The sequence below is a fragment of the Chrysemys picta genome, chromosome 21 (assembly GCF_011386835.1).
Source record: "Chrysemys picta bellii isolate R12L10 chromosome 21, ASM1138683v2, whole genome shotgun sequence".
NCBI classification, from domain to species: Eukaryota; Metazoa; Chordata; order Testudines; family Emydidae; genus Chrysemys; species Chrysemys picta.
The window spans coordinates 13,502,832-13,526,910 of record NC_088811.1 but is presented as its reverse complement, the minus strand read 5'-3'; the positions used below and the strand labels follow the sequence as shown (position 1 = coordinate 13,526,910).

At 46.3% G+C, this 24,079-nt stretch overlaps 1 protein-coding gene across 3 annotated transcripts in view; it reads right to left on the bottom strand.

Annotated features, from left to right (window-relative positions):
* The window catches only part of KAZN (kazrin, periplakin interacting protein), a 756,723-nt gene that overhangs the window by 717,373 nt on the left and 15,271 nt on the right, over positions 1 to 24,079 (bottom strand). For all 3 annotated transcript variants that reach the window (XM_065575404.1, XM_065575403.1, XM_065575402.1), the window contains exon 2: positions 14,788 to 16,294. In XM_065575404.1, coding sequence (XP_065431476.1) covers positions 14,788 to 14,908 — 121 coding nt within the window. In that variant the 5' untranslated portion in view covers positions 14,909 to 16,294. The remainder of the gene's footprint in view (positions 1 to 14,787; positions 16,295 to 24,079) is intronic.

Here is a 24,079-nt window from a genome sequence, read left to right as displayed (position 1 = left end):
AAGTAGGATTGGTCCGACACAATCCAGCAACTAGGCTGCTATGCTTGAGTGCCATCTGCTGGCACTATATTTATTAACTATTTACAGCTCTATCTAGACCTCTCTTGTAATTATTAGTGGGCCAGATCTGGGCCCACACTGTGGCCAATTTGTGCCACAAAGCAATGGTAAAGGCGGCTGAAGTGGGTTCCTGAGGATTCCCACAGCACGAGGGAAGCCCAGTGGTGTAGCACTCATACAGTGTGCTCTTTTGCTAGCCCCCAGTGCAGGGGGCATGCCCAAGGTATTGCTATGTCTAGTCAGTCCTCCAGCTGCTGGTACCAGTTTGCAGCTGGATACAAAAGGCCCAGCATGCTTCTGCAGGGAGCACAGCATCCATACTATCATCTGAAATGAGAATTTGTCTTCACCGTAAGCCTAGATTTCCACTCCTCACTTGTACCCCCACCATCTAGATTCCCAGTTAGGGAAATATATTTCTGACCCTTTCTTCCTTTTGCCACCACTCTCCTTCAAGCACAATCTGTCATCCACAGGCACACACCTAATATTTGCTCATTTGTAAAAAAATGATCTCTGCTGTAAGAGATCCCTGACCAATGATTTTAGCTATGCATCACAATTGCCTAGTGTTTAACTCAAAAAGACCTCTGATGAATAACAAACCCTTCTGTTTTCTAGGCCCCATTTCACTTGCTATGCTGAATGTTACATTTATCAATATGCAGGACTTCTCATACACTTCACTGCTGGGTTTTTAAGCTACTAGTTAATAGTTGTCTTCCAACTGAAGACAGGGCAGACCAGCATATAGTGAAAATCTGTGGCCATCTGTGGCACACCATGGTCATTTGGAATTTCCTGCTGATAGTAAGAATAGAACACAGATCATTCAGATTCAGAACACAGTTAAAGGAGAATCTCTGATATGAGTATGTGGCCTATGTCACACGAGAAGTTTTAATTCCAGCCAGTCGCTTCTGATCTGACTGAGAGAACAGAGCTAGATAAAAATGAAGGGAAATGTAAGTTTCTTTTTCACTTTATAAACAGGTTTGATTCATATTGTGGTTTAGATGAAGGCTCATGACGTTCTTCATTTTTGTTTCCTGCCCCACTTAACCTATTCAACCATCCCAAGGCTGGAGACATTTTTTCCCTCTCTTCCTTTGGTCCAGGTCACCCAATAGCATGTCACCTGTTGGGCCCACCTTAGTTTACTGCCATCATGGAAAGTCATCACTGCGTGCTCTGCTATTCTAGGGTTGGTGCCGGATACAACTGGCCCAACCCTCCCTCCACCCAAAACTTCAGCCTTGAAAAATATTTGGTTCAATTTCTATCAAAGTATTTGCATTTTCTTCCATGTCAAAAAATGCTTTTGGCTTTGGTACAAATGGTACCTTTCTCTGACAACCACCACAATTCCACCCAACACGCCCCTGCTGCGAACCCCTGGATAGCACAGGATATGTATGCTGCATCCTTTACTACATTGTCAGGAGCGCATCAAAACTTCATTCCAAATTCTGGAACTTCTGAGGCTCGACACACCACTAGGACATAAACTCAGAGGATACATCCATCAGAAAGATAAAACTTGAAAGGGCAGCAGAATTTAGTAAAAATCTGCCATTAAACTTCAGTGAAATAAGGAGGAGGCTTTAATTTTGCATTGTTGTAATAAACAATTTACTACCCTGGTTTCCTCAGGAGCTAAGCCAGCAGCTCAACAACTCCCCGAAACATACACTGAGCACCCACCTGACACCCAGAGGAATCAAAACTTCATGGATCATTGAATACATCTCTCCACACTTTGCTTGATATCGCTCTCGCTTCAGATTTTCATGAAACTCACAAGCCAGCTTGTGGATAAATGTAGCCTTAGCAGCCACAGGCAAATTAGCAAGACTGCTGCGATCAGCTTTTGAAACCAAGCCCATTTATTGTATACCCCAGGGGTAGGCAACCTATGGCATGCGGGCCAAAGGCAGCACGTGAGCTGATTTTCAGTGGCACTCACGCTGCCCGGGTCCTGGCCACCGGTCCGGGGGGCTCTGCATTTTAATTTAATTATAAATGAAGCTTCTTAAACATTTTAAAAACCTTATTTACTTTACATACAACAATAGTTTAGTTATATATTTTAGACTTATAGAAAGAGACCTTCTAAAAACGTTAAAATGTATTACTGACACGCAAAACCTTAAATCAGAGTGAATAAATGAAGACTCGGCACACCACTGCTGAAAGGTTGCCAACCACTGGTATACACACACTCACAAGTCATGTTTTCATGAGAGATCAAATGAAACAACTTATCATGAAAGATTATTAACTGAGAAATGTGCATAGGAAACCCAATGCATTCAGTACCAAAAAGAGTACTTTTCCAGTCATGTGGTCTTTCCCAAACTGATCCAAGCCAATTTTTTGCTGACTTTACTAATTGTTACTAAGAGGAGCTGTCACAAAACGTTTGCTCAAATACTCTTGCAGACTGAACTTGAGATGGTTTTAACAATGTTGTGCCTTGGGAGACAAAACGATCAGTAGCTTCACATTTGGTGACTTTCACCCCGTGCAGAAAGGATCTATGTGCCACTTAAGTCCCACTCAAACTAGGGCTTAAATGGGGTTCCAACGGTGTAGAATCCTTGTGCATATGAATTCCACACTTTATGCACAGCTGGCTTGTCTACAGTGGAAACTGGCTATAGCTGTGGGCTGCAAGTTATTATAGGAGGCATGTTTTCCAACCACAATGGGAAACATTTCAACTGTTTTGTCATTAAAAAAAAACACACCACCACACAACATAACACACATGGCGGGGGGGGGGGGGGGGGAACCTGTCCCACAGTGTATTTGTGAAGTATTCACCCAATAGCCCATTTTTTTCTCTCACTCAGAAATTGATTTTTTTTTTTTATTTTAAGCAAAAGTGGATTGGCAAAGAAAACACATGAAGATTTCAGAGACAGTTTGGTCATGTTGATGGAAATGAAAAATTCCAAGGGTGCAAAATAGCGACTATTTCAAGATAGCAAAACATTGTCACCACTTTCGCATTCTGTTCTCATTGCAATTCCTGGTCAAGTCCCCAGTTGCAGAGTTCCCCCAGTTTCTTATGGCCCTAATCCTTTTGATGAGCTCCAGGCAGGCACAGAGGCCTGCCAAATGTGGAGTTTGTTGCCAGGACTCAGGCATGGTTAGGGGAATCTTTACCTGGCATAATTACCATGGAAACTCTCAGTTGGTGAATGTATAGTTGATGACATGTGACCTTAGACATGTGACTATGTCTTAGTTCCCTATCTGTACAATGGAGATAATAGCACTTCCCTAGCTCACAAGGATGTTGTGTGGATAAATACAGTAAACACTGTGAAGTGCTCAAATACGGTGATGATAGGGGCCATTAAAGTACCTTATATAAATAGGTAAATGTTCGCTTACAGCGACCCCGTTGTTGGAAATGCAGAGAGGCGAATCCACAGAAAGCTGTGTGATGTTTCCCATTGCAGGCACTATGTGTCTGTGATGCCGCTTGTGCGTCTGAAGAGGGTAAGTCCCAATAACAGAACATCCTACTTAAAAAGGGTTTCACTCGACACGCACCCGGGTGCGTGCAGAACTCCATTATGGGTAATGGGCTCTAAGCCTGGAATTTGAGAGGCATTAGGATACTGCTTTAGTATGGGGCAGACCACTTAGTAAACCTGTATAGGAGGCAAATCTATTTCCATCCCTTTCCTGTTCCTTGTGGATGCCTTTCCTGTGGCTGCCACTTTGCAGTCTGGTCTGGCAGCAATTAATTCACATGACTGCAAACTAGATTTACAGCCGCATAAAAACAACAGAGAGCGACACTGTAGTGATTTGATACTCCCTCAGCTGTGCAGTTGTATCCCCACTTGTTTTAGGGCCATTGTCTTAGAACGTTACAATAATTTTAAACTAGGGTTGGCCCATTCTCATCGCTTACCATGTGGCTCCTGCATCCTCCGGTCCACTAATGATGTCAGCCTCATCCACCTCCTTACCAGCTCATAACCCAGATCTTTCCCACCTACTTCCATACTGCTCCTCGCACACAGAACATCCTCCCTGAACTGATTTGGAAAGCTACTCTCCTACCCTGTTTATGGCCCACCTCTGATGCCATGCTGGGGCCTCTAGGCATGGCGATGGCGTATATATTAAATAATGTCTCTTGCCTTTTAGACGAGATCCATTCCAGGAAAGCCAGGAGAACAGACATCTGTTTTATCTCATTGCAGGTCATTTCACTCAGTTAGGGCTAGATTTTCAAAAGGGCTCCTCCCACTGGCTGCACACTGAGTGCTGAACTATTTCGAGAAATCTGTCCCTTACTGACGAGTGTAGATCAATTGCACCCACCTCAGAGGTGAGTATGGCAGAGGGGTTTACATCCAAGCTGCATGTCGGGTCCATTGCGCACAGATATTTTTCATGGTAGCTTAGGGCATCGCCATCTTTCAGTTACAGCTGGGTTCTCATCCCGGTTCCCCCCACCCTCCACTGACCTGCTCTGTGAACTCAGCCACGCCATTTCACTGCTGTGCCTTTGTTTCCCTGCCCTTTGTCTTGGCTATTAAAGACTGTGAGATCCAAAGGGGAGGGAGTGTTTCTAACTATGGGTCTGTACAGCACCTAGCACAAGACACCCAATATCTGCTGGAACCTCTGATCACCAATGCAATGCAAATAATAACAGCGCCAAGAAATCAAGGGGTGGAGGGGTGGGGTTGGTTTTGCAAAAGCAAAGCGTCATTAGCTACCCTTAGGTTGTAATGACGAAAAAGCAGAAATACCACCTGAAAATGTAATTCTATGTGAATGTGAAATCTTTCCTTCTGTAACGAAGGGCAGAGGTTGCGGGGGACTCAACCATACCCACCACTGCAGTGCTAAGAGATCCATTCCAGGAAAGCCAGGAGAACAGACTTCTGTTTTATCTCATTGCAGGTCATTTCACTCAGCTAGGGCTAGATTTTCAAAAGGGCTCTGCCCACTGGCTGCACACGGAGTGCTGAGCTATTTCGAGAAATCTGTCCTTTATTGATGGGTGTAGATCAATTGTACCCACCTCAGAGGTGAGTAATGCAGCTTGGATGCAAACCCATTACATCATTGCCTTTCCCCTCTTTATATTTCAGAGAGACTCCAAGCACCATAATGCAGCCCTCAATGAACAACACTGATGAATGCCATTAGTCATCACCTAGTTGGAAGAAGGTGACATTTACTCATCGGCCCCACTTCAACTTTGAGTTAAAGGTATGGAAAGTCATCGCACAGTGGATAATTAAACCCAGCAAGAACACAAAAGGGATTAAAAAAATAAAACAAAACAGAGGAAAGATATTGTCAGTAAAGCATCATCATCTCCTTAGCACTGTTCTGAAATCTTGCCACTTTCTGTCAGCATCCTGTTAAACAGAGAGGCTTCTTCATAAATTCTTCGTCATTTGCATGATGCATTCCTTCGATCACAGCTGCCATCAGTAAAGTCCTCCTAACCCAGTCATTGGTCCTAAGTAATTTATTAGAAGTAGCAAGCGTCCCGCATGGAAATGTAATGAGCTGTAGATAAGCATTGATTTGTGGTTCTGTTTAAAAGGAAACAGAAACAAACAATGTAAAAAACCACCCTGCTCGGCTTAGCGGTGGTTCTGTTCCTTTATTAAACAATCTGTCAACATGATATTTTTTAATCCTGCTTTTTAGAGTCAGATTCTGAAGCCCTTGCTCAGAATGGGGAAGCCTTACTTGCAGAAGTAGTGCCACTGACTTCAGCACGAGACCTCCACAATCTGGTCAACAATGGACCACGAAGAAGCGGATAATGAAACTGTTGGGAAAAACATTGGAAATGTTCATGAACGACCCCGCCGTCTCCAAAAATTGGTGATTTTCAGCCTAGTCAACAATATCACCACTGCCAGCCTTCTGCCAGTCTGTCTCCGAAGATGTAAAGGACTGAATGGGCCAAGGAGACGGGACTACCTTCTCAGCCTTAGAGATGGCCACTTCAGAACAGCCGGTATCAAGCAGACTATCAAGCCGGTATCAAGCGGAGTATCAAGCCGGTATCAAGCGGAGTGCCCCAGGGGTCGGTCCTGGGGCCGGTTTTGTTCAACATCTTTATTAATGATCTGGATGATAGGATTAATTGCACCCTCAGCAAGTTCGCAGATGACAGGGAGCGGTAGATATGCTGGAGGGTAGGGATAGGGTCCAGAGTGACCTAGAGAAATTGGAGGATTGGGCCAAAAGAAATCTGATAAAGTTCAACAAGGACAAGTGCAGAGTTCTGCACTTAGGAAGGAAGAATCCCATGCACCGCCACAGGCTGGGGACCAACTGGCTAAGCAGCAGTTCTACAGAAAAGGACCTGGGGATTACAGTGGATGAGAAGCTGGATATGAGTCAGCAGTGTGCCCTTGTTGCCAAGAAGCCAATAGCATATTGGGCTGTATTAGTAGGAGCATTGCCGGCAGATCAAGGGAAGTGATTATTCCCCCCTATTCGGCACTGGTGAGGCCACACCTGGAGTATTGCGTCCAGTTTTGGTCCCCACATTACAGAAGGGATGTGGACAAATTGGAGAGAGTCCAGCGGAGGGCAACGAAAATGATTAGGGGGCTGGAGCACATGACTTATGAGGAGAGGCTGAGGGAACTGGGCTTATTTAGTCTGCAGAAGAGAAGAGTGAGGGAGGATTTGACAGCAGCCTTCAATTACCTGAAGGGGGGTTCCAAAGAGGATGGATCTAGACTGTTCTCACTGGTACCAGATGACAGAACAAGAAGCAATGGTCTCAAGTTGCAGTGGGGGAGATCTAGTCTGGATATTAGGAAACACTATTTCACTAGGAGGGTGGTGAAGCACTGGAATGGGTTACCTAGGGAGGTGGTGGAATCTCCATCCTTAGAGGTTTTTAAGGCCCGGCTTGACAAAGCCCTGGCTGGGATGATTTGGTTGGGGTTGGTCCTGCTTTGAGCAGGGGGTTGGACTAGATACCTCCTGAGGTCTCTTCCAACCCTGATATTCTATGAGGTGTGTGACTAGAGCAGCATAGCAGGAGCTTGTTCTGCTGTGCCCAGGCTGTGCTTGTTCTCTGGATAAGAAAGGATCAGCTGGGCTGTACGTTCAGTATCTTTCACAACCACTAAATTCACATGATTTTTTAAATAAATACTTAGTCATCCGCTGTAACAAATCAAGGCCCTTTCTTGATATTTGGTACTACAGAACTCCACTGCCTTCTGTAACAGTAACGAGCCCATACAGAGGAGAACTATTGCCTGCTGCACACTCAAAAGCTGCATTACAGAACCATCAACACAGAGAACAATAAACTTTCCCTACAAGGGACACTTCAATTTCTAGTTCCCTGCTAAGTTTTCTGCTTACTGCTGAAAACATGTTTGCCACCGGCATTCCTCTGATGCAGAGAGGAAGAGAAGATCTCTCTCTTCCCCTCTCAGCCCCAACTTTAAAAGAATTTGCATCCTCAGTGAATTCAGCCTAAGGATTTTCTGGGTATATAAAAGCCCTAAATATATTTAGCTTCCTTGTGTCCATTCTGCTTTTGCTGGGTGAGTGATTTGTGCTCATTCTAAGTGATTGTTTGGACTGGTACTTGCAAGCAGACAGGGAGGAGGAAAGCAATCCATGCCTGGGAGGTGAACTGCACAGCCCTGTATGGCACTAACTCTGCCTCTGAAAAGGAGGGAAGGGCTCCATAGAGGAATGCAGCTCAGAAGCATGATGAACTGCGTGCTTCTTATCATGCTCAGAGCAGCCAGGAGAGTGGGGAGGATGTGTCCCTAGAAGCTCAGCTCCTAGAGTCTCCAGTCCACCGTGTTATTTCTTCGTGACTGGAATCGGTGGGTTAGGCACCTAAGAACCTTTGTGAATTCGGGCCTGAACTCCCACTGATTTCAGTAGGTGCCAAAATACCTTTAAAAGTCTGGCCCTAATGTTCAAGCCACAGCCCATTGAAGTCCATGAAAATATTCCCATGGATTTTGCATCAGGCCCTTTGTCCCCTTGCTTGCAACTGTGGACCAGCCATTAGAGTGGGCTGCATAACACACACACTGAGCACAAGTCTATATGATGGATGAACAACATGCAAAAGCTTTCCATAAGCATCCAAAGCGTAGTGGCTGCTTGAAACTACCTGACCCTCCTTGTTCATTCAAGTCACGTGGAGATTTGAGTTACTCATTCTCTAACTGATGGAGGAAAATTAGTTGGCGAAGCAAAAATATTGCAGGATAACAAAGCTGTGAGTCAAAGATGAATTAAGGAAAATGACAATTAACCTAATGCAGGATGTATTTATGGAACGGTGAGTCATGGAGTAATATACAGCAACCCAATCTTGGGAAGTGTACTGCGGAGAATGACAAACGACTTGGAATTAATTACGCAAGAAACAGTGGCTGCTCTTCTGGAGCCCAATTCTGCAAGGTGCTGAAATCTGCCAACACCAACTGAGACCGAGGGGAGGCGAGAGCCCTCAGCACCTCACCCAGAAGAAAAGAGCTCAAGCCTCGTTCTGGAGCACTCCACTCCCCAAAAGCACCGCGAATGTTACTGCATTGGCGGTTCAGAGGAGGAGAGAAAATAATAATTTTTAAAAATGGCTCTAACTAAAGTACTCACTGCTTAAGGGGAGGCAGTTTGATTTAGAGGACAAAGCACTAAACTGGGACACGTAAGAGCTGGGTTCTGTTCCTGGCTTGCTGGTTGAGCTTGAGCAAGTCCGTGCCTCAGTTTACCCACCTGTAAAATGGGGATAGTAACACTGTCCTCCCTCAACAGATGAAAAGCACAGGGTAAGAGCTAGTGATGGGCAAGCTTTATCCACCCTTATGTGGCCTAGAGAATGGGACAGGCTCTCTCACAGGATTTTTCATTTCACTCACTGTGTCCAACTGGCTGCTCGCTATCATGCTCCGACTGGCATATCCGAGTTCAGGATGATCTACCCCCAAATGTAGTTCATTGAGTCGACTCTCATAATGTCATCGTTTCCCACCCTTCTCTTGTCCCTCATTGGCAGTTACAACACTGCCCACTGCAGTATCAGCCAGTAGATATAGCGAACACGGCCTTTACCCTCGACCCAGATTATTAACGTTGATCAGACCTCACAGTGCTGAGCACGGCAAAGGGTTGGGAGGAGAGTGGGCAGGTCAGGCATGGACGGGAGAGGACTGGAGAATGCAGAAGACAGGAGAAGGAAGTACAGGGCGTGAGTGTGGGAAACACCCACATCGTAATGCTGGCCCTGCTTATTCCTTATGGATCCCTGCGACAAGTCAGAATGAACGCCTACTTTTGAAATGATGCCTTATCTGACCAACTCTCCATTAGACACAAACAGCTCTGAACACATGCTACAATGATCACTTATTACTTTGGGAAGCTGGAGCTTTTTCAGAAGCAGGGAGTTAAACTAGCTGTGTTATAAAAGTGCAAACTCTTCCCCGCCTTTCCCCGCCCCTACAAAATATTCCCCTGGAATATTTGCTAATGCTAAATGCAGATAAAACAGGTCACCTCAAAGAACACAGCCAAACAAACAGATTTACTGGGCCATAGTAAGGCAGATGGTAGATGTACTGTAAAATATGACAAAAAAAGTAACTTTTAAAAAGTAATTTCCCAGGCAAATTTACAAGCAAACAGCATCTCAGGGGCTAAAAAAAGAGCAAGCACTTATGCAATGGGCCTCACAGGTTTGGAGTAGTGTTCCCTTATGACAATGAGCTATTTAGACTAATAGCGTAATTACCATGGTACATCCTAGGGAATTATGCAAATATACAAAAAGCGTGCATAAATAATTAGATTATGCAAAACCAGCTGCAGAGAAATTTTTCATTTTAAATTTTTAAACTTTCATATCAAGCAAAATGATGTGCAGCTGGGTGGAGAGAGTTAACTTTTTTTCCCCAAGTAAATATTTGGTGTTTAGAAAAAGAGACTGCACAGCAAGATTAGGTGAGCGAGAAAGAGTGTGGTGAACGCACTAGCATAGGACTCAGTTAGTTCAGGGCTTAGCTCTGCCACAGATTGCAGGTGTGACCCTGGGAAATTCATTTAGTCTCTCTGTAAAATGGGGATAAGATCCCTCTTCTATTTCCTGAAGTGTTGAGGATAAATACACTCCAGAAGTAGAAATGCTCAGACATGATAGTAACAGGAGCCGTGTAACTACCATATAGATAGTAGAAAGGAAGTGTCACCTTGGGAATGGTGAAACTGAAATATATCTAGGAAAAACTTAAACAGAATGAATCTTTTTCTTTCATCAAACAGACCATTCGGCAGGCAGTGAGCAGGCCCCAGTCTTCCCTCCTGGGGGACGGCAGAGCAGAGACTCTGTCACCTTCCATCACTGGACGTGAGCCAAACATCCCCAACCAGCACTTAAAATTGCCAGGGAGTTGGTGTGGCTGCCATTCCCCCTCACACTTCACAGCTGCAAGCTGGCATGGCCTGTCAGCTAGGAAGAGGGTCTCCAGTGCCCACCGTGTGCCCTGCTAAATGTACACACTGCTAGACAAAACCCTAAGGTAGCCAGAAGGGTATGCCTAAGGGCCTGGTTCTTCTTTCAGTTACTATGGGAGAAGCCTTCTTGTAACCAAGGGCAGATTTGGTCCCCAAACATCTATAAGGCGGAGAGAGGTTGGTTTGACTGATACAGAACAAGCCTCAACAATCAAAGTTTCTATCTTCAAGTTTTGTGGCCCCCAGAAGACCCGTGCAAACCTTCCAGCAGGAGCGATCTTGACTGCAATGGGAGCTCTACCCATGAAGGGCTGGCTTTCTGTGTGGGAACTTGTGAGCCTGCTGTCCTTAAAGAAATTTAAGGGAAAATAAATTTGCCCACCTGATCCCAAGTCCACTGAAGTCAGTGGAAGGGCTCCCATTGCCTTCAATGGGTCTTGGAGGGTACTGGTGGGATGCTCTAAAAACCAGAACCCTCTACATTTAAACTCAGCTCGAGCATTCCGAGCTTGCTGCTTTCCATGTGACAAAGGGCGAGCCATAGACAATGTTGCCACTTGTAGACAACTTGAAAGGGGCTAATGGGAGGTGTACTGCCAAGTCTGTGATTTACATAGAGTTTAGTATTTCTGCAGGTGCACTGTTTGACATTTCAGATTAGGTCTAGACCTTTCATCATTTCAGCACATCCCATTGCTATGAAAAAAACCAAAATGTCATTAACCACGGTGATGTGATATAGGAGGTCGACACGTTTTGCTGTTTAAATTTAGGCTCCCAGGGTCGGACTCTACATCCCTATAGTCTCAGTGAAGTCAGTGGTGCATAGATATAACTGAAGGCAGAATTTGGCCTTGAAGTTTCTAGGTGCAGCCATATCCAAGCACATTACATATACTAATGAATTTGTCCTCACAACACTCCAGGAGGAGGAGGAGCAGCGCTATTATCCTTATTTTACAGATGGGGAGCTGAGATACAGAAAGGCTAAGTGACTTGCCCAAGGTCATGCAGGAAGTCTGTGGCAGGGCTTTGTGAGACATACACATTAGTTAATAGTCCTGGGTCAAAATTCTGCCCCCAGCTATGCCTGTGCATCCCCAATAGCAACTGCTGCAACCCACTTGAAGTCAGGCGGGTATATAAATTAATACAGCATTTGCCCCCCACCCTACCCTCCTGGAGTTCTGTGGCTAAATCTTTACAATTGCTCCTAGTTGTTCAAAGGTTCCCCTGGACATCCATTTTCCACGTGCAAACATGTTTTGCAGCGGTGAGACGGCATTTCAATAGATTATGTCCAGAAGGGCCTAGATCTGAAAGTTTCATAACTGGAGCAGAGCTTCCCCCAGACTTCTGGATTGTTTGGAAGAGAAATTTTGTCCTGACCCCTCTCTAGTGTTAAAGACACAATCTACACGGTCATATCCTTAACCAGCTGCTCAGCCAGCAACAAGAAGTACCAGTATCATTTACCAGAATTCTCCCTTGGGTTTGGGTTAAGGTGCTATAAATGACAAGCTGGATCTTTCCTTTTGTAGCAGGACATCTGAATCTCTGTTGGCTTCATCTCCTTATCCTAGGTTTACAGGAAGGAATTTTAATGTTAGCGTATCAATAGGGCGGTGTACTGGCTACTGGGTATTTTAACTACTGCCCTGTACTGGATGGAATCAGAACTGCTCCTCTATCTTATAGGCCTTAAGAATGAGCAGAGAATCTCTTTTAGCTCCTGTGATAAACGCCTGTGGTTGTAGAACAGCTGAATCTATCATTGCTGTCTGCAAAGTTCTGAGTGGCCAAGACACGCAGTAGAGGTACAGACATGCAAACCCAGGTAGTATTTGCCTGTTTGTTACAATGTTTTCTCTGGCTTCCTCCACATGCTAACCGGAGGCCCCATTCTAAGCAGCCAATGGAGGAGACAGCTGTTACTACTGCATTATTACATGCACAGCCAAAATCCACACTTGTTTTCGTGTGGTTGGCTAAAGAACATTGCTCTTTATCGTCTCAGGGTTAGAGTGGTGGGAATAATGGCTTTTTCAGTTCATTGGTAACTTTAGAAAAGTTTTACAACATTCCATTTTGGGTCAAATGAAACATTTCGTTCCGCCAAAATCAAAGCATTTCATTTTAATTTTAATCTTCTTAAAACTTTTTGAATTTTTTTTAAATAAGATTCAAGGATATTTTGAAACTAAAAGTAGTTTTAATCTGAAAATCAATGTTTCCATTTTTTTTCAGAATTTTTGTTTCCCCCCCTCCCCCCAAAACGAACAATTCAGTACAACTGACAAATTCGTGAAATATTTCAGTGTGACTGAATCTGTATTTCACACACACACACACACACACACACAAAATTTGGCCAAAAACTTTCACTCAGCTCTACTCGGGGCCATATTCGGTCCTCAGTTATATCGAAGCAACATCATGGAAGACAGCCATTGAAAGGAAAGATGAGTTTGTGGTTGAGGTACTGAACTGGATTTCAAGAGCTATCAAACATTGGCTCTTCCATAAATTTTCTACGTGACCCTAGGCAAGTTTCTTCATCTTGGTGTGTCTCAGTTGCCCCTTTTAGAAGTTAAGCTACTATTACTTGCTTTCTCCTATCCTTTGTCTGTCTTGCCATTTGGAATGCAAGACCTCAGGGCAGGGACTGTTTTCAAGTGCGTTTATGTTCAGCACCTGACCCAGTGGAGTTATGAACTTGGGCATCATTGATAATATGATCTGAAATATGCAAGGGAGAAAAGTAAAGCTGCCTTGGATTATTCCCTGATATTTGCCTTGAGAGCCCAACACAGTCACAAGATAGAAAATGAAGCTCACCATATGTCTTAACTTTATCTAGGTCATTTCCACAGATTTCAATGGAAATCATGCAGGAATCGTGCAGTGTAATTCTTTCAGAATTCACCCTCTAAACAGTAACAATATGGTCCAAACATAACTTGTAATAGGATCTGGGAGGACATATTCAAGTGATCTTCTAGGGGAGACAACTAGGTGTCTCTGTCCTAGCTTCACTCCTAGAAATTCACCAGAAAATAAGTCCTATTCCGTAGTCATAACCAGTATTGTGAAAGTGCCAGTGGGTCTTGGCAACATGGACACTAAATCAGGTCGACACAATGTGTGATTAAGAAAATTCATTGTAAAGTCATCATCAATATTTGCAACTACCAATCCTCTCTCTCCATCCTTTGTGGAGAGAGCTTCCTTTAACCCAGCACTGGAGAAGAAATGAAGACTCATGAATTTGACTAGGGTCCTTGTTTGCCAGACCACTTTATTAACCCAGGAGGTGTTCAGATACTATGGTGGTAGACGCTGCTACAAAACATTAAGATAGTTAAAGACAATGAGCCTAGTCCTTCATGGCCTTGCACTTTGCGTAGCTGTTTGCACCTCCGCAGAGTGAGTGTGAAGACCAATCAGAGGGAGAATTCTGATTTAGCTATGTTTTACATAGCTTCATGCAACTCCACAAGGGCATCCGAGAATCAGACCCACCCTAGGGGAGTTGCAACTCAGTAAAAATTTTTGGAGCAAGGACCTTCTTTTTGTGCTGTGTTTGTACAGCACCTAGCACAATGAGGTGCTGGTCCATGACCAGGACTCCAGGGCACTACAGTAATAATTAATAGTCACCTGGTCCTTTATAGAACAGAACATCTTCACCAAAGGTCCACCCCACCCGGAGATGCATCATGCTACAATAGTCACTCCCCAACACAGTACAAATCCGTGTTCCCTGACCAGCTACTCACCAGTTAGAAACAACTCACTTCCTATAAAAGTTACATGAGGCAAAAAGATGCAGCAGTGAAATTACCACTCATGCCCTTGCTTGACTAATTATTTCAGCATCATTTGTTTTCATGACTCTTAGTAACTTGATGAGTTATCATGCATACCATTTACTGTTCAAAACACAGTGGCAACCTCTCTTGGACCATCAGCTCAAGAGTGGCTGATTTCAAAGCATGTTAATCCAAACAGCATAATGTCCATCCTATGCCATGGTTTCAAATTTGTGAATATTTGGATTTTGGAATCTTAAGGTGGGATTTTCAAAAGAAGCTAAGGAATTGGGTGCTTAAATCCCTTAGACTCCTTTGAACAATCCCAGACTTTGGTAAGTCCTGGGTCTGGGGAGAAGATAATTTGCCAATTAGTGGGCAACAAGTTAGGAAATTAAATATATACCCCTCTTACCTGCCTCCATAAGTTGACATTGCTGGCCAAAGACCTGTGAGAAAGTAACAGGGCCTGCAGCAGAGTTGGAGGTCACTGGTAAAGCATCCATGGCTCTCTTAGGGTCCTTCGTGTTAGTCATGTGACACAATCCAGAACCCTTGAAGAAGTTTCCTGTTCCCCCACGGTCCCAGATCGAGAACCTGGACGGATCGGAGAAGATGACCACCACCTGGCTAGGTAACTTGTTCTCGGTGCCCAAGGTTCTTCCCCTGCTTTTTCAAAGAAAGGACCACCACCACCTGCTGTTTTCACTCAGGTGTCATCTGTATTTGGAATGAGGCTAACCTTCTCTTTTCAGGAGGTGCTGTACCTGTTTTAACCGGTTCCAAGGGCCTCAGACATAAACCAGACAGTTAAAAAAAAGATAGGTATTAATTAACTCCCCCTCCCCGCTTTGGGGTGACTGCAGTAGTTGTAGGAAATGTGCAAGTTTCTCCCAAGAGCAGTCGTGTGCTCGTTCGACTTCAGTGTCTAATTGTGTGATTAGCTTGTCCGTGAGCTTTGGCACATTTCCACGTGAGGACCGTGAAGGGAGTTTTCCCAGTGGTTTAGTAACTGGTCTTGCTAGGGGTATTAAGCCTTAATCATTTCAGTCTGCTAGGTGGACACGCAAAGATCCTTGCATCGACTCCTGGCTGCAAGATCCAGTGAGGTTTGTTACCAGGACGATCTGTCAGTCTGTCCAGCTTTTATGTCTGGACTTCACAGTCAGCAGGTGATCACAGAATGAAATAGTCTTTTCGGCTGATCAAGTCAGTGCCAGAACAGTGCTTCAGGGAACCTTCCACCTGCAGCAGTCTACCGAAGATGGTCTCCTTCCTCTCCAGGTGGTCTGATTGAATTTCTCTGTCTCCCTTCCTGAATCCAGTAGCAGTCTGCAGCAGGCAGCCTCTGCTGTCACGGATTGTATTGGCTCTTGGCGTTAGTCCCTGGTTAATTCCTTCACTACAGATCTGCCTCTCTCTTTTCCCCAGCCAAACAGGCAAGTGGGAGGAGATTGGAGCCAGCGTTAAATAACATTTCCTCTGACCTGCTGCAGTGTCCCCCCCTCTGTTCTGCGATGCAAAGGCTGTTCCTTGGAGTCATCCTGGAAGTGCTAACTCAGCCAGGCAGGAGAAAGCTGGTTGCTTTAACCCTCTCGTGCCCATCTGCAATTGTCAGGGATCGAAGTCAAGAGAAAGGGGGAAAGATGGTGAGGGATGAGTTGTGTACACACGTATCTTTAACGCCGGCTGTTCTGTCACAATCAGGATGATAGCAGCTGCTGTCTCAATTATTTCAATGTAAAGTAGCAAGGAAGGCCATTTCTATGAAAAAGGGACCAAGTGTTAACTCCCAGCAGCATCTGCGACAGCGGATTCATCTTTATTTTAAAAATCCCATCTGGCGATGCAAAGGATGCTAACTTTAGAGAGCGCTGCATGATTTTATCCTTAGTGAGTCACAGGCGCCGTCTTTGGGAATTCTGCGGGGAAGAAGAACCAACAAATCAGGATGAAAACAAACACTGCAACCTAAGCAGGACTATGAAACGGTAACACATAGCATGATGGGCCAGGGTGGGCAGCGCACCTAAGTGTGCAAAAGGGCCTTAAAGTTGATGTCTGGCTGGTTCCCATGTGCTGTACGAGAAGAACACAAGGGTTGGCTAACTTGCCTATCTAAGGCATTGAGATGGCCCCCCACTATTGTGCCTGAGCACCACAGTCTTTAATGCATTTATCCTCGCAACATGCCCAGGAGAGTGGAAAGTATTTATGCCCATTTTACAGATGGGAACGGAGGCACAGAAAATAATGCCTGCTTACTGTCATACTGGAAATCTGTGTCAAAGCAAAGGAATTTAACCCGGTTTTCCCAAGTCCCAGCCCAATGCTATAGGGTTGCCAGGTGCTCAGTTTTTACGTCTGACCAGACACCAAAAGTCCAGTTACCGCAGGACAGGGGAGGCACTGGGTCATCAACCCACACCAGCCCCTGCTAAGCTGGGGGCTGCCTCCTACCTACAGGCAGGCTCCTTGTCAGGCTTCAGTAGCTCCCATATCAGCCCTGAAGCAGAGCTCGGCTCGGGGGCAGGGGGGAGACACAGGTGCTGGAACTCAGGGTGCTGCCGCACACCCCTGGCTTGAAGTGGTTTCCATCTTATACAGACTTTACAGTTCGGTTCAATGGCTCTCAGGACCCACACAGTACAAATTATTCTAGCACCCTGGTGGGGGTGGGGGAGGGAAGAAAGATGGAGAGGCTCCAGTGAGCGATGGGGGGCGGGGCACAGAGGAGCGAGCGATGGGGAGTGAAGAGGTGGGGCAAGGCCTCAGGGGTTTGGTTACCAGCAATTAGAAAGGTGGCAACCCTATGCTCCAAGGAGAGGGGAGGCAGAGGGCTGGCACCCCCACGATGGAAATATTGTAAACTCATGCAGGCTCGGGGAGTGGGGAGCGTGGAAGTGAGAGTGGGAACCAGAGGGACTAGAATAGTCACTGCAGGATCTGGACAGGGAGCAGGACCCGGAGGGACTGGAGTGGGCCTGGAAGCAGGTAGACACCCCCGGAACCTTCCTTCGCAGCCTGGAGACAGTGGCCCCCTTTGCCGTGCCCCTCCCCCTGACTCCAGAGGCTCAGTACCTCCCCTCACTCCTGCCACCTCTTCCTGTCCTCTCGTCCCAGCACCATCCTCCCTGAGACAGCCACAAGCAGCTAAACCAGGAGGTGGGAAAACTACGGCCCATGGGTCACATCCAGACCGCGGGACCGTCCTGCCCGGCCCTTGAGCTCCCGACCAGGGAGACTAGCCCCCAGCCCCTCCCCTGCTGTCTCCCCTTCCCCCCCGCAGCCTCAGCTCGCCGTACCGCCAGCGCTCTGGGCGGCGGGGCTGCGAGTTCCTGCCGGGCAGCGCAGCTGCGAGAGCCGCCGGCCTGCCCCGGTGCTCTAGACCGCGCCACGGCGTGGCTGGCTCCAGCCGGGCGGTGTGGCTGCCAGTTCTGGTGCTCTAAGCGGCATGGTAAGGGGGCAGGGAGCAGGGGGGTTGGATAAGGGGCAGGGGGTCCCAGACAGTCAGGGGACAGGGGGCTGTTGGATAGGCATGGGAGTCCCGAGGGGGCCTGTCAGAGGGCGGGGGTGTGGATAGGGGAAGGGGCAATCAGGGGACAGGGGGGATTGGATAGGGGTTGGGGTCCGAGGGGGGCAGTTAGGGGCAGGGGGGTTTCAGGAGGGGGCGGTCAGGGGACAAGGAGCAAGGGGGGGGTTGATGGGTTGAGGGTTCTGAGGGAGGAAGTCAGGGGGCAGATAGGGGGCATGAGCCAGGCTGTTTGGGGAGGCACAGCCTTCCCTACCCATCCCTCCATACAGTTTTGGAACCCCGATGTGGCCCTCAGGCCAAAAAATTTGCCCACCCCTGAGCTAAACAGAGCCATGGATCGAAGGTACACATCCAATTCTGCCAGCTATGCTCCCTTTTCCCTGCTAGGCCAGAAACTGGCAGACTGAGACGAGTGGTTGAAAAGCCTCTTGGCTGGCTCTGTGCTAGGTAAGGCTAAAGGCTCCCTGTTACACTGGGGCGATCCTCCCCGAGCCGGTTCAAACGGCGTGTTTTGCCCAGTTTGAATTAACTTACGGCGAAACCCCAACAAAGGGCCTATTGCTTGACATGGTTATAAACACTACAAACTTTGGGCCAAATTCCGTTCTCTGGTGTGAGTGCACCTCCCTCTCCCCGCCCGCACTGCAAGGAGGAGAGCAGAATTTGGGCTGTTTACTATAGTTGCCTTAGTCAGTGTGGCAATTTATTACGGCTCCCCCACAAATAAAATAGGTAGCTCCCATCCCCCTGCCTAGTATATTTTTGCTGCTGGAATATTTGGGGCTGCAGTAATGTGATTTCTGGTCAGGTCCCCCGTGTTCCAGTCAATGGATGGACTAAAGATGGTTTGCAAGAGTTGAAATACAGCTGAACATGGGCTGCGAGTGTTTTAATAATCACTTTGCTTGGCATGAACCTTTCTTCCATAGTAGAACATTATAGGCTGAACAAGAGAAGAGCCTGAAGCAAAACCTTGTCTTCAAACTGCAACAGGCCACCACCGGAGCACCTCCTTGCGGCCTAAGGTCACTGTGCAGGCACCCTGCCTCAGTTACCCTTTTTGGGTTCCTCAAGAATGCCACATTGCAGCACAACAGTAATTAAAACATTCCCTTGCTGGAGTCTAGTTGATTTAGTCCCTACACACACTGATCCTCTAAACTCCAACCTCACACCCACGTCTCTCTCCTTGAACCAGAACAAACCCCCAGCCCTCCTTCCTGGAGCTGGGTTCAGTCCCTTTCCTCCCTGCAGGAGCCAATCGGGCTCAGTGCTCTCCCACAGCCTGCTGCTCTTTGCAGCTTCTCAGAAGAATGGCCAGACCGGGTCAGACCAATGGTCCATTTGGCCACTCTCCTGTCCTCCGACAGTGGCCAAGTGCCAGGTGCTTCAGAGGGAACAGAACAGGTAATTCTCAAGTGATCCATCCATCCCCTGTCATCCACTCCCAGCTTCTGGCAGTCAGGGGGTTAGGACACAAGGAGTATGGGGTACTTGGCTAATAGCCACTGATGGACCTATCCTCCCTGCACTTACCTAGTTGTTTTTTGAACCCCGTTATAGTTTTACCCTTCACAACATCCCCTGGCAAGGAGTTCCACAGATTGACTGTTCATATAGGAGTCTTCTAGCTTTCTGGTACATCTTCCTCTTCCTATTTCCCTTTCACTCTTTATAGAGATGGGCTTCCCTCTATCAAGCCCCATCAAGGCTATTAATGAGGCACACGAGGGCTGGACCAGTTCCCTCATAAAGGGCCCCTTCCACCCTGTGACACTAACACTGCAAGCTTTGGGGACTTTTACACTTGTGAGAAGTCATGAGGCATGTTCTACCTGAGCCAAACATCCTCATGGGGCATGCTGCAGCTGGAAGAAGGCAGATGTGTTGTACAGTCTTCTGGGGACCCAATGACAGGTTTGTCCCTAAATAAAATATTGTTACCCCTTTTGGGTTAGGGGTAGCCAATATTTGGAGTCTTATAGGGTGGTTTTGTTTAGGAGGAGAAATTGATGAGTCAGGTATGTCTCTGATGTGATAGTTTCATTACAAAGAATGGATGACATCCTGTTTCCGTGCACACAGAAGGAGTCAAACAGGAGACAAGTATCAGAGGGGTAGCCGTGTTAGTTTGGATCTGTAAAAGCAGCAAAGAGTCCTGTGGCACCTTATAGACTAACAGACGTATAGGATCATGAGCTTTCGTGGGTGAATACCCACTTCGTCAGATGCATGTACTGGAAATTTCCAGGGGCAGGTATAAATATGCAAGCAAGAGTGAGTAAGGCTAGAGATAACGAGGTTAGTTTAATCAGGGAGGATGAGGCCCTCTTCTAGCAGTTGAGGTGTGAACACCAAGGGAGGAGAAACTGCTTCTGTAGTTGGCTAGCCATTCACAGTCTTTGTTTAATCCTGAAACAGGAGACAGTTTCTGTACTCAATATTTCAGCCTCTTTTTTTTCCAGCCAGCACTCTTCCCAAAGAGCTCTCCTTGAGGGTCATTTTACACGTGCTTCCATCACACACACACTCACAGGTCCAAATAATGCTCAACATCCAGTGAAACGTCTCCACCCCAAAAGCTCAGCTCTCGAGCCACCTTCTTTGTGGCCTGCGTCTGGGGGGGTAGCTCTTACCTCTTCACTATGAAAGGAACTTAACTGCTTCTTACATTTATCCTGAACAACGGGTGGCTGTTACAGTCGCCAGCTTCAACAAGGTTTCCCCGACTCCCCCCTATTACAGTATCTTCCTAAGGCTAAAGTCCAGCACAGCATAACTCACATCCACTACGGCTGCAGGCTGCGATCCAGTCTGCGTTAGCAGTGGGGGAGTTTAGGGTAAAGGCCCCAGTTCTGTTCCCATGGCAGGCAGTGGAGTTTGTTTATTTTGCAGACTTCAAAACGAGCTGGCTCAGCCCCAGCTAGGTTTTCACTGGTTCATGTGAAAGCATGTTACACTGGCAAATGACTTCTGCAGTATCAGGGGAATGTTCCCTGGAGATTAAGGGAGAGGATGGGGAGGCATGTGATCTGGGTTCTATTTCCAGCTCTTCCAAGGCTCATTGGGTGACCTTGGGTGGGCCACTTGACCTTGCTGTGCCTCGGTTTCCCCTTCTGCAAAATGGGAATCAAAATGCTCAACTGCACAGGGCTGTTGTGGGGACAAATGCATTAATATGTGTAAAAAAATGGCTTCACTACTTCAAATGGCAGGTGTTGGAGCAGTTCAAAGTTCAGCGGGGGCAGTGGATAGGATGCCCAAAATAGGCCAAAAAAAATAAAAAAATTGAATGTCAAAATACAACCAAAAAAGTAAAAAATTTCCCCTCGGCCGCCTCTTTTTTTTTTTAAGTATGGGGTTAAATTTTCATATTTGAACAATTTCAGATTTTTAAATGTAAAAAAATACACAAGAAAAGTTTGTGGGGGTTTTGCCCTCCCCTTATCTCTTAAAAAGGTGTAATTCGCCCTAATGGCTCCAAAGGCAACGAAAAGCCAGACAACCGAGTTTAAGCAGCATTTACGGTGCATGTATTAAGAGCTGGGTGAGAGGTGGGGCTGAAGCTGGAAGAGTTTCCTCTCATGCCAAGAAGGGACTATGTTAAGTTGAACTGGTAGGATATGAGAGATTGTTAGAGGTGGTGTTAACCCAGTTTGTATGATGGGGTATGTTGTTGGGTGAAGACAAAAGAACGTAGGCTGCAGAAGTCTGGGACGCTGGATGGAAGCTGCACCTAGACTGTTTGTTTGGAATCTTGGAGGCTTGGAATTTGAAGGGTCATTGCCTGGCTTCTGGCTGGGGCGGGGAGCAGGATCACAGAGAGGTTCTGGGAGCTAGATGGTGACGAGGAAGGGAAACTCTGCCAGGCTTTCCCTCTGGACCTAGAAGGGCTACTGAATGCTATTGTTATGTTTAAGCTGGTTAAATAAAAGTGTTGAGGCTTTTCAAACCCAGAAGTCAGAAGGTGTCCTCAATGGGTGGATTTTGAAGAGAAACTTGCAGGGCCCATCGAAGAGTTAGGAAAAGCAGCCAGCATTGCCCACTATTCACAGGCAAGTTTCCTGAAAGGGGTAAGAAGGCTGTGGGATCTGGGCTTGCATCCTGCATTCTGAACCTGGGTTTACAGTTGCTGGACCCAGGTGTCTCAGCTGTGCTAACACAGTGATACTCTACTACACAGACCTTCTGACGCAGGTGTGCAGCTTGACCTGTGTCCACACTGCAAAACGACAGGGCTTAGACCAGAGTCACAGTGGGGTTCTGACTCTGACCCACCCCCATAATAAGATCCTAGGACCTAGATCCTGAGTTCTTGCTGACCCAAGTCAGACTGATTTGTGTGCATGCAGAAGGGGGGCTGAATCAGAGTCCAGTTTATGGTGCAGTGTAGACACACCCTTAAAGGTGTAAGAGGACTGTACTGGCACCCACAGACACCAGTGTGGAACAAAGTGCGGTCCCAGAAAGGGGCAGATCATGACAGCAGTGTTCAGATAGACGGACTAACATCTGGCTGTTGTTTCGATTTCTGGTATGTGCCTTAGGGCTGCGGAAGTGGGGAAGACAGCAGTCCTGCCACCATATTCCAGTCACTAAGGAGCAGAGCTTAATGTTTTTGTGTGGTGTACTGTGTATATCCACACACTGTCACGCTCCTTGCACGCTGGGCGGCTGCACCTCATTTAACATCATTGTTCGCAGCTTATAGTAATCAGATCAAGTCAGTACATGGCTCTGAAACACATCACAAACACAATGAGATCTCTACTGCACATTGATTGGAAAGCAGGGTACATTCACTGCATCAACTTCCTCCTTGCCCAGACAGACACCAGGGAGATGCTGAAAGCAGTGTGGCAGGGTCTGGAGGTACAGCATCTTTATTCAGAACAGCAGTGTGGCACATGACAAGAAAGGGTTAAACATCTTGGGGGATAAATGACTCAAATTCAACCCTTAAAAACATATGCGTATATAATGTTTGTGTATGTATATGTATATTGGTAGTGGTCAACAATGTAATCAAACAGTCCCTGTCTATGCTGTATTCTGTTAATTCAGATATCAAAAGAACATCTTAACATTTAAATCAACTGTAAACATAGGATATCGCTGTATTCATCCCTCTTTGACATGCATAGCAAATCATCTGCAAATGGTGGGAAATCCGTGTGAATAATTACTGGCGATGCTTAGGAAATGAGTGCCTATTGTTCACCCAAGGACCCTGAAACTATATTAAAAATGGCTTGGACCCTGATCCTGTCATCTGAGACCTGCTTGAGGTTTCATGCAGGGAAGCCTAAGCCACCAAGACTGAGATCCCAGTCCTGAGTGGACCACCCTCAATACTAACATTAATAAATAGTCCATAGGTTATAGTCCAAAGAACTCTTTGCAACTGCAAAGCTCACCATCTCTGCTATGAATCTGAATCTCAAGATTGACTCATGTCTGTATGTACACTGATCTTTTAACCATACTCTCTCGCTTTTCTTTTTAAATAATTTTTTGTTTAGTTAATAAGAATTGGCTGTAAGCGTATATATGGGTAAGATCTGGAATATTTATTAACCTGGGAGGTAATGTGTCTGATCCTTTGGGATTGGTAGAACCTTCTTTAGATGATGAATAAGATTTTCAGAAATCCTCATCATATTTGACTTGGGTATCTGGGGGAGGCCTGAGTCTGGGTTACTTTAAGGGAACTGTGTTGTTGGCTTCTGAATAACCAGTAAGGTGTTATAGAAGCTGTTGTGGTGCTGGCTTGGTAAATTTAAGTATTGGAATATCCATCAGCTTTGGGGATTGTCTGCCCCATTCTTTGCAGTTCACCCTAATTGAGTGACCTTAGCTGGCTCCCCTAAGATTCCGGTCACAAGCAGGGTAAAATAATGCAAGTGCATTTTGCTCTGTAGAGATGTATATCACAGGGCTTGGGTGGCCCTATAAAGGATTAATGTTTTTTCAGTGACCTTCCTGTGAGCTATAGGTTTCATTACAGCTGCCTGAACTTTTCCTACACACCCGATGGCTCAAGGGTTCTGTTCTCAATTCAGCATAAGCTTAGGAGGTTCCAGCCCCCAGAGCAAGGGTGAAAAATCAGGGGTGGGGGGTAATAGGTGCCTATAAGACAAAGCCCCAAATATCAGGACTGTCCCTATAAAAT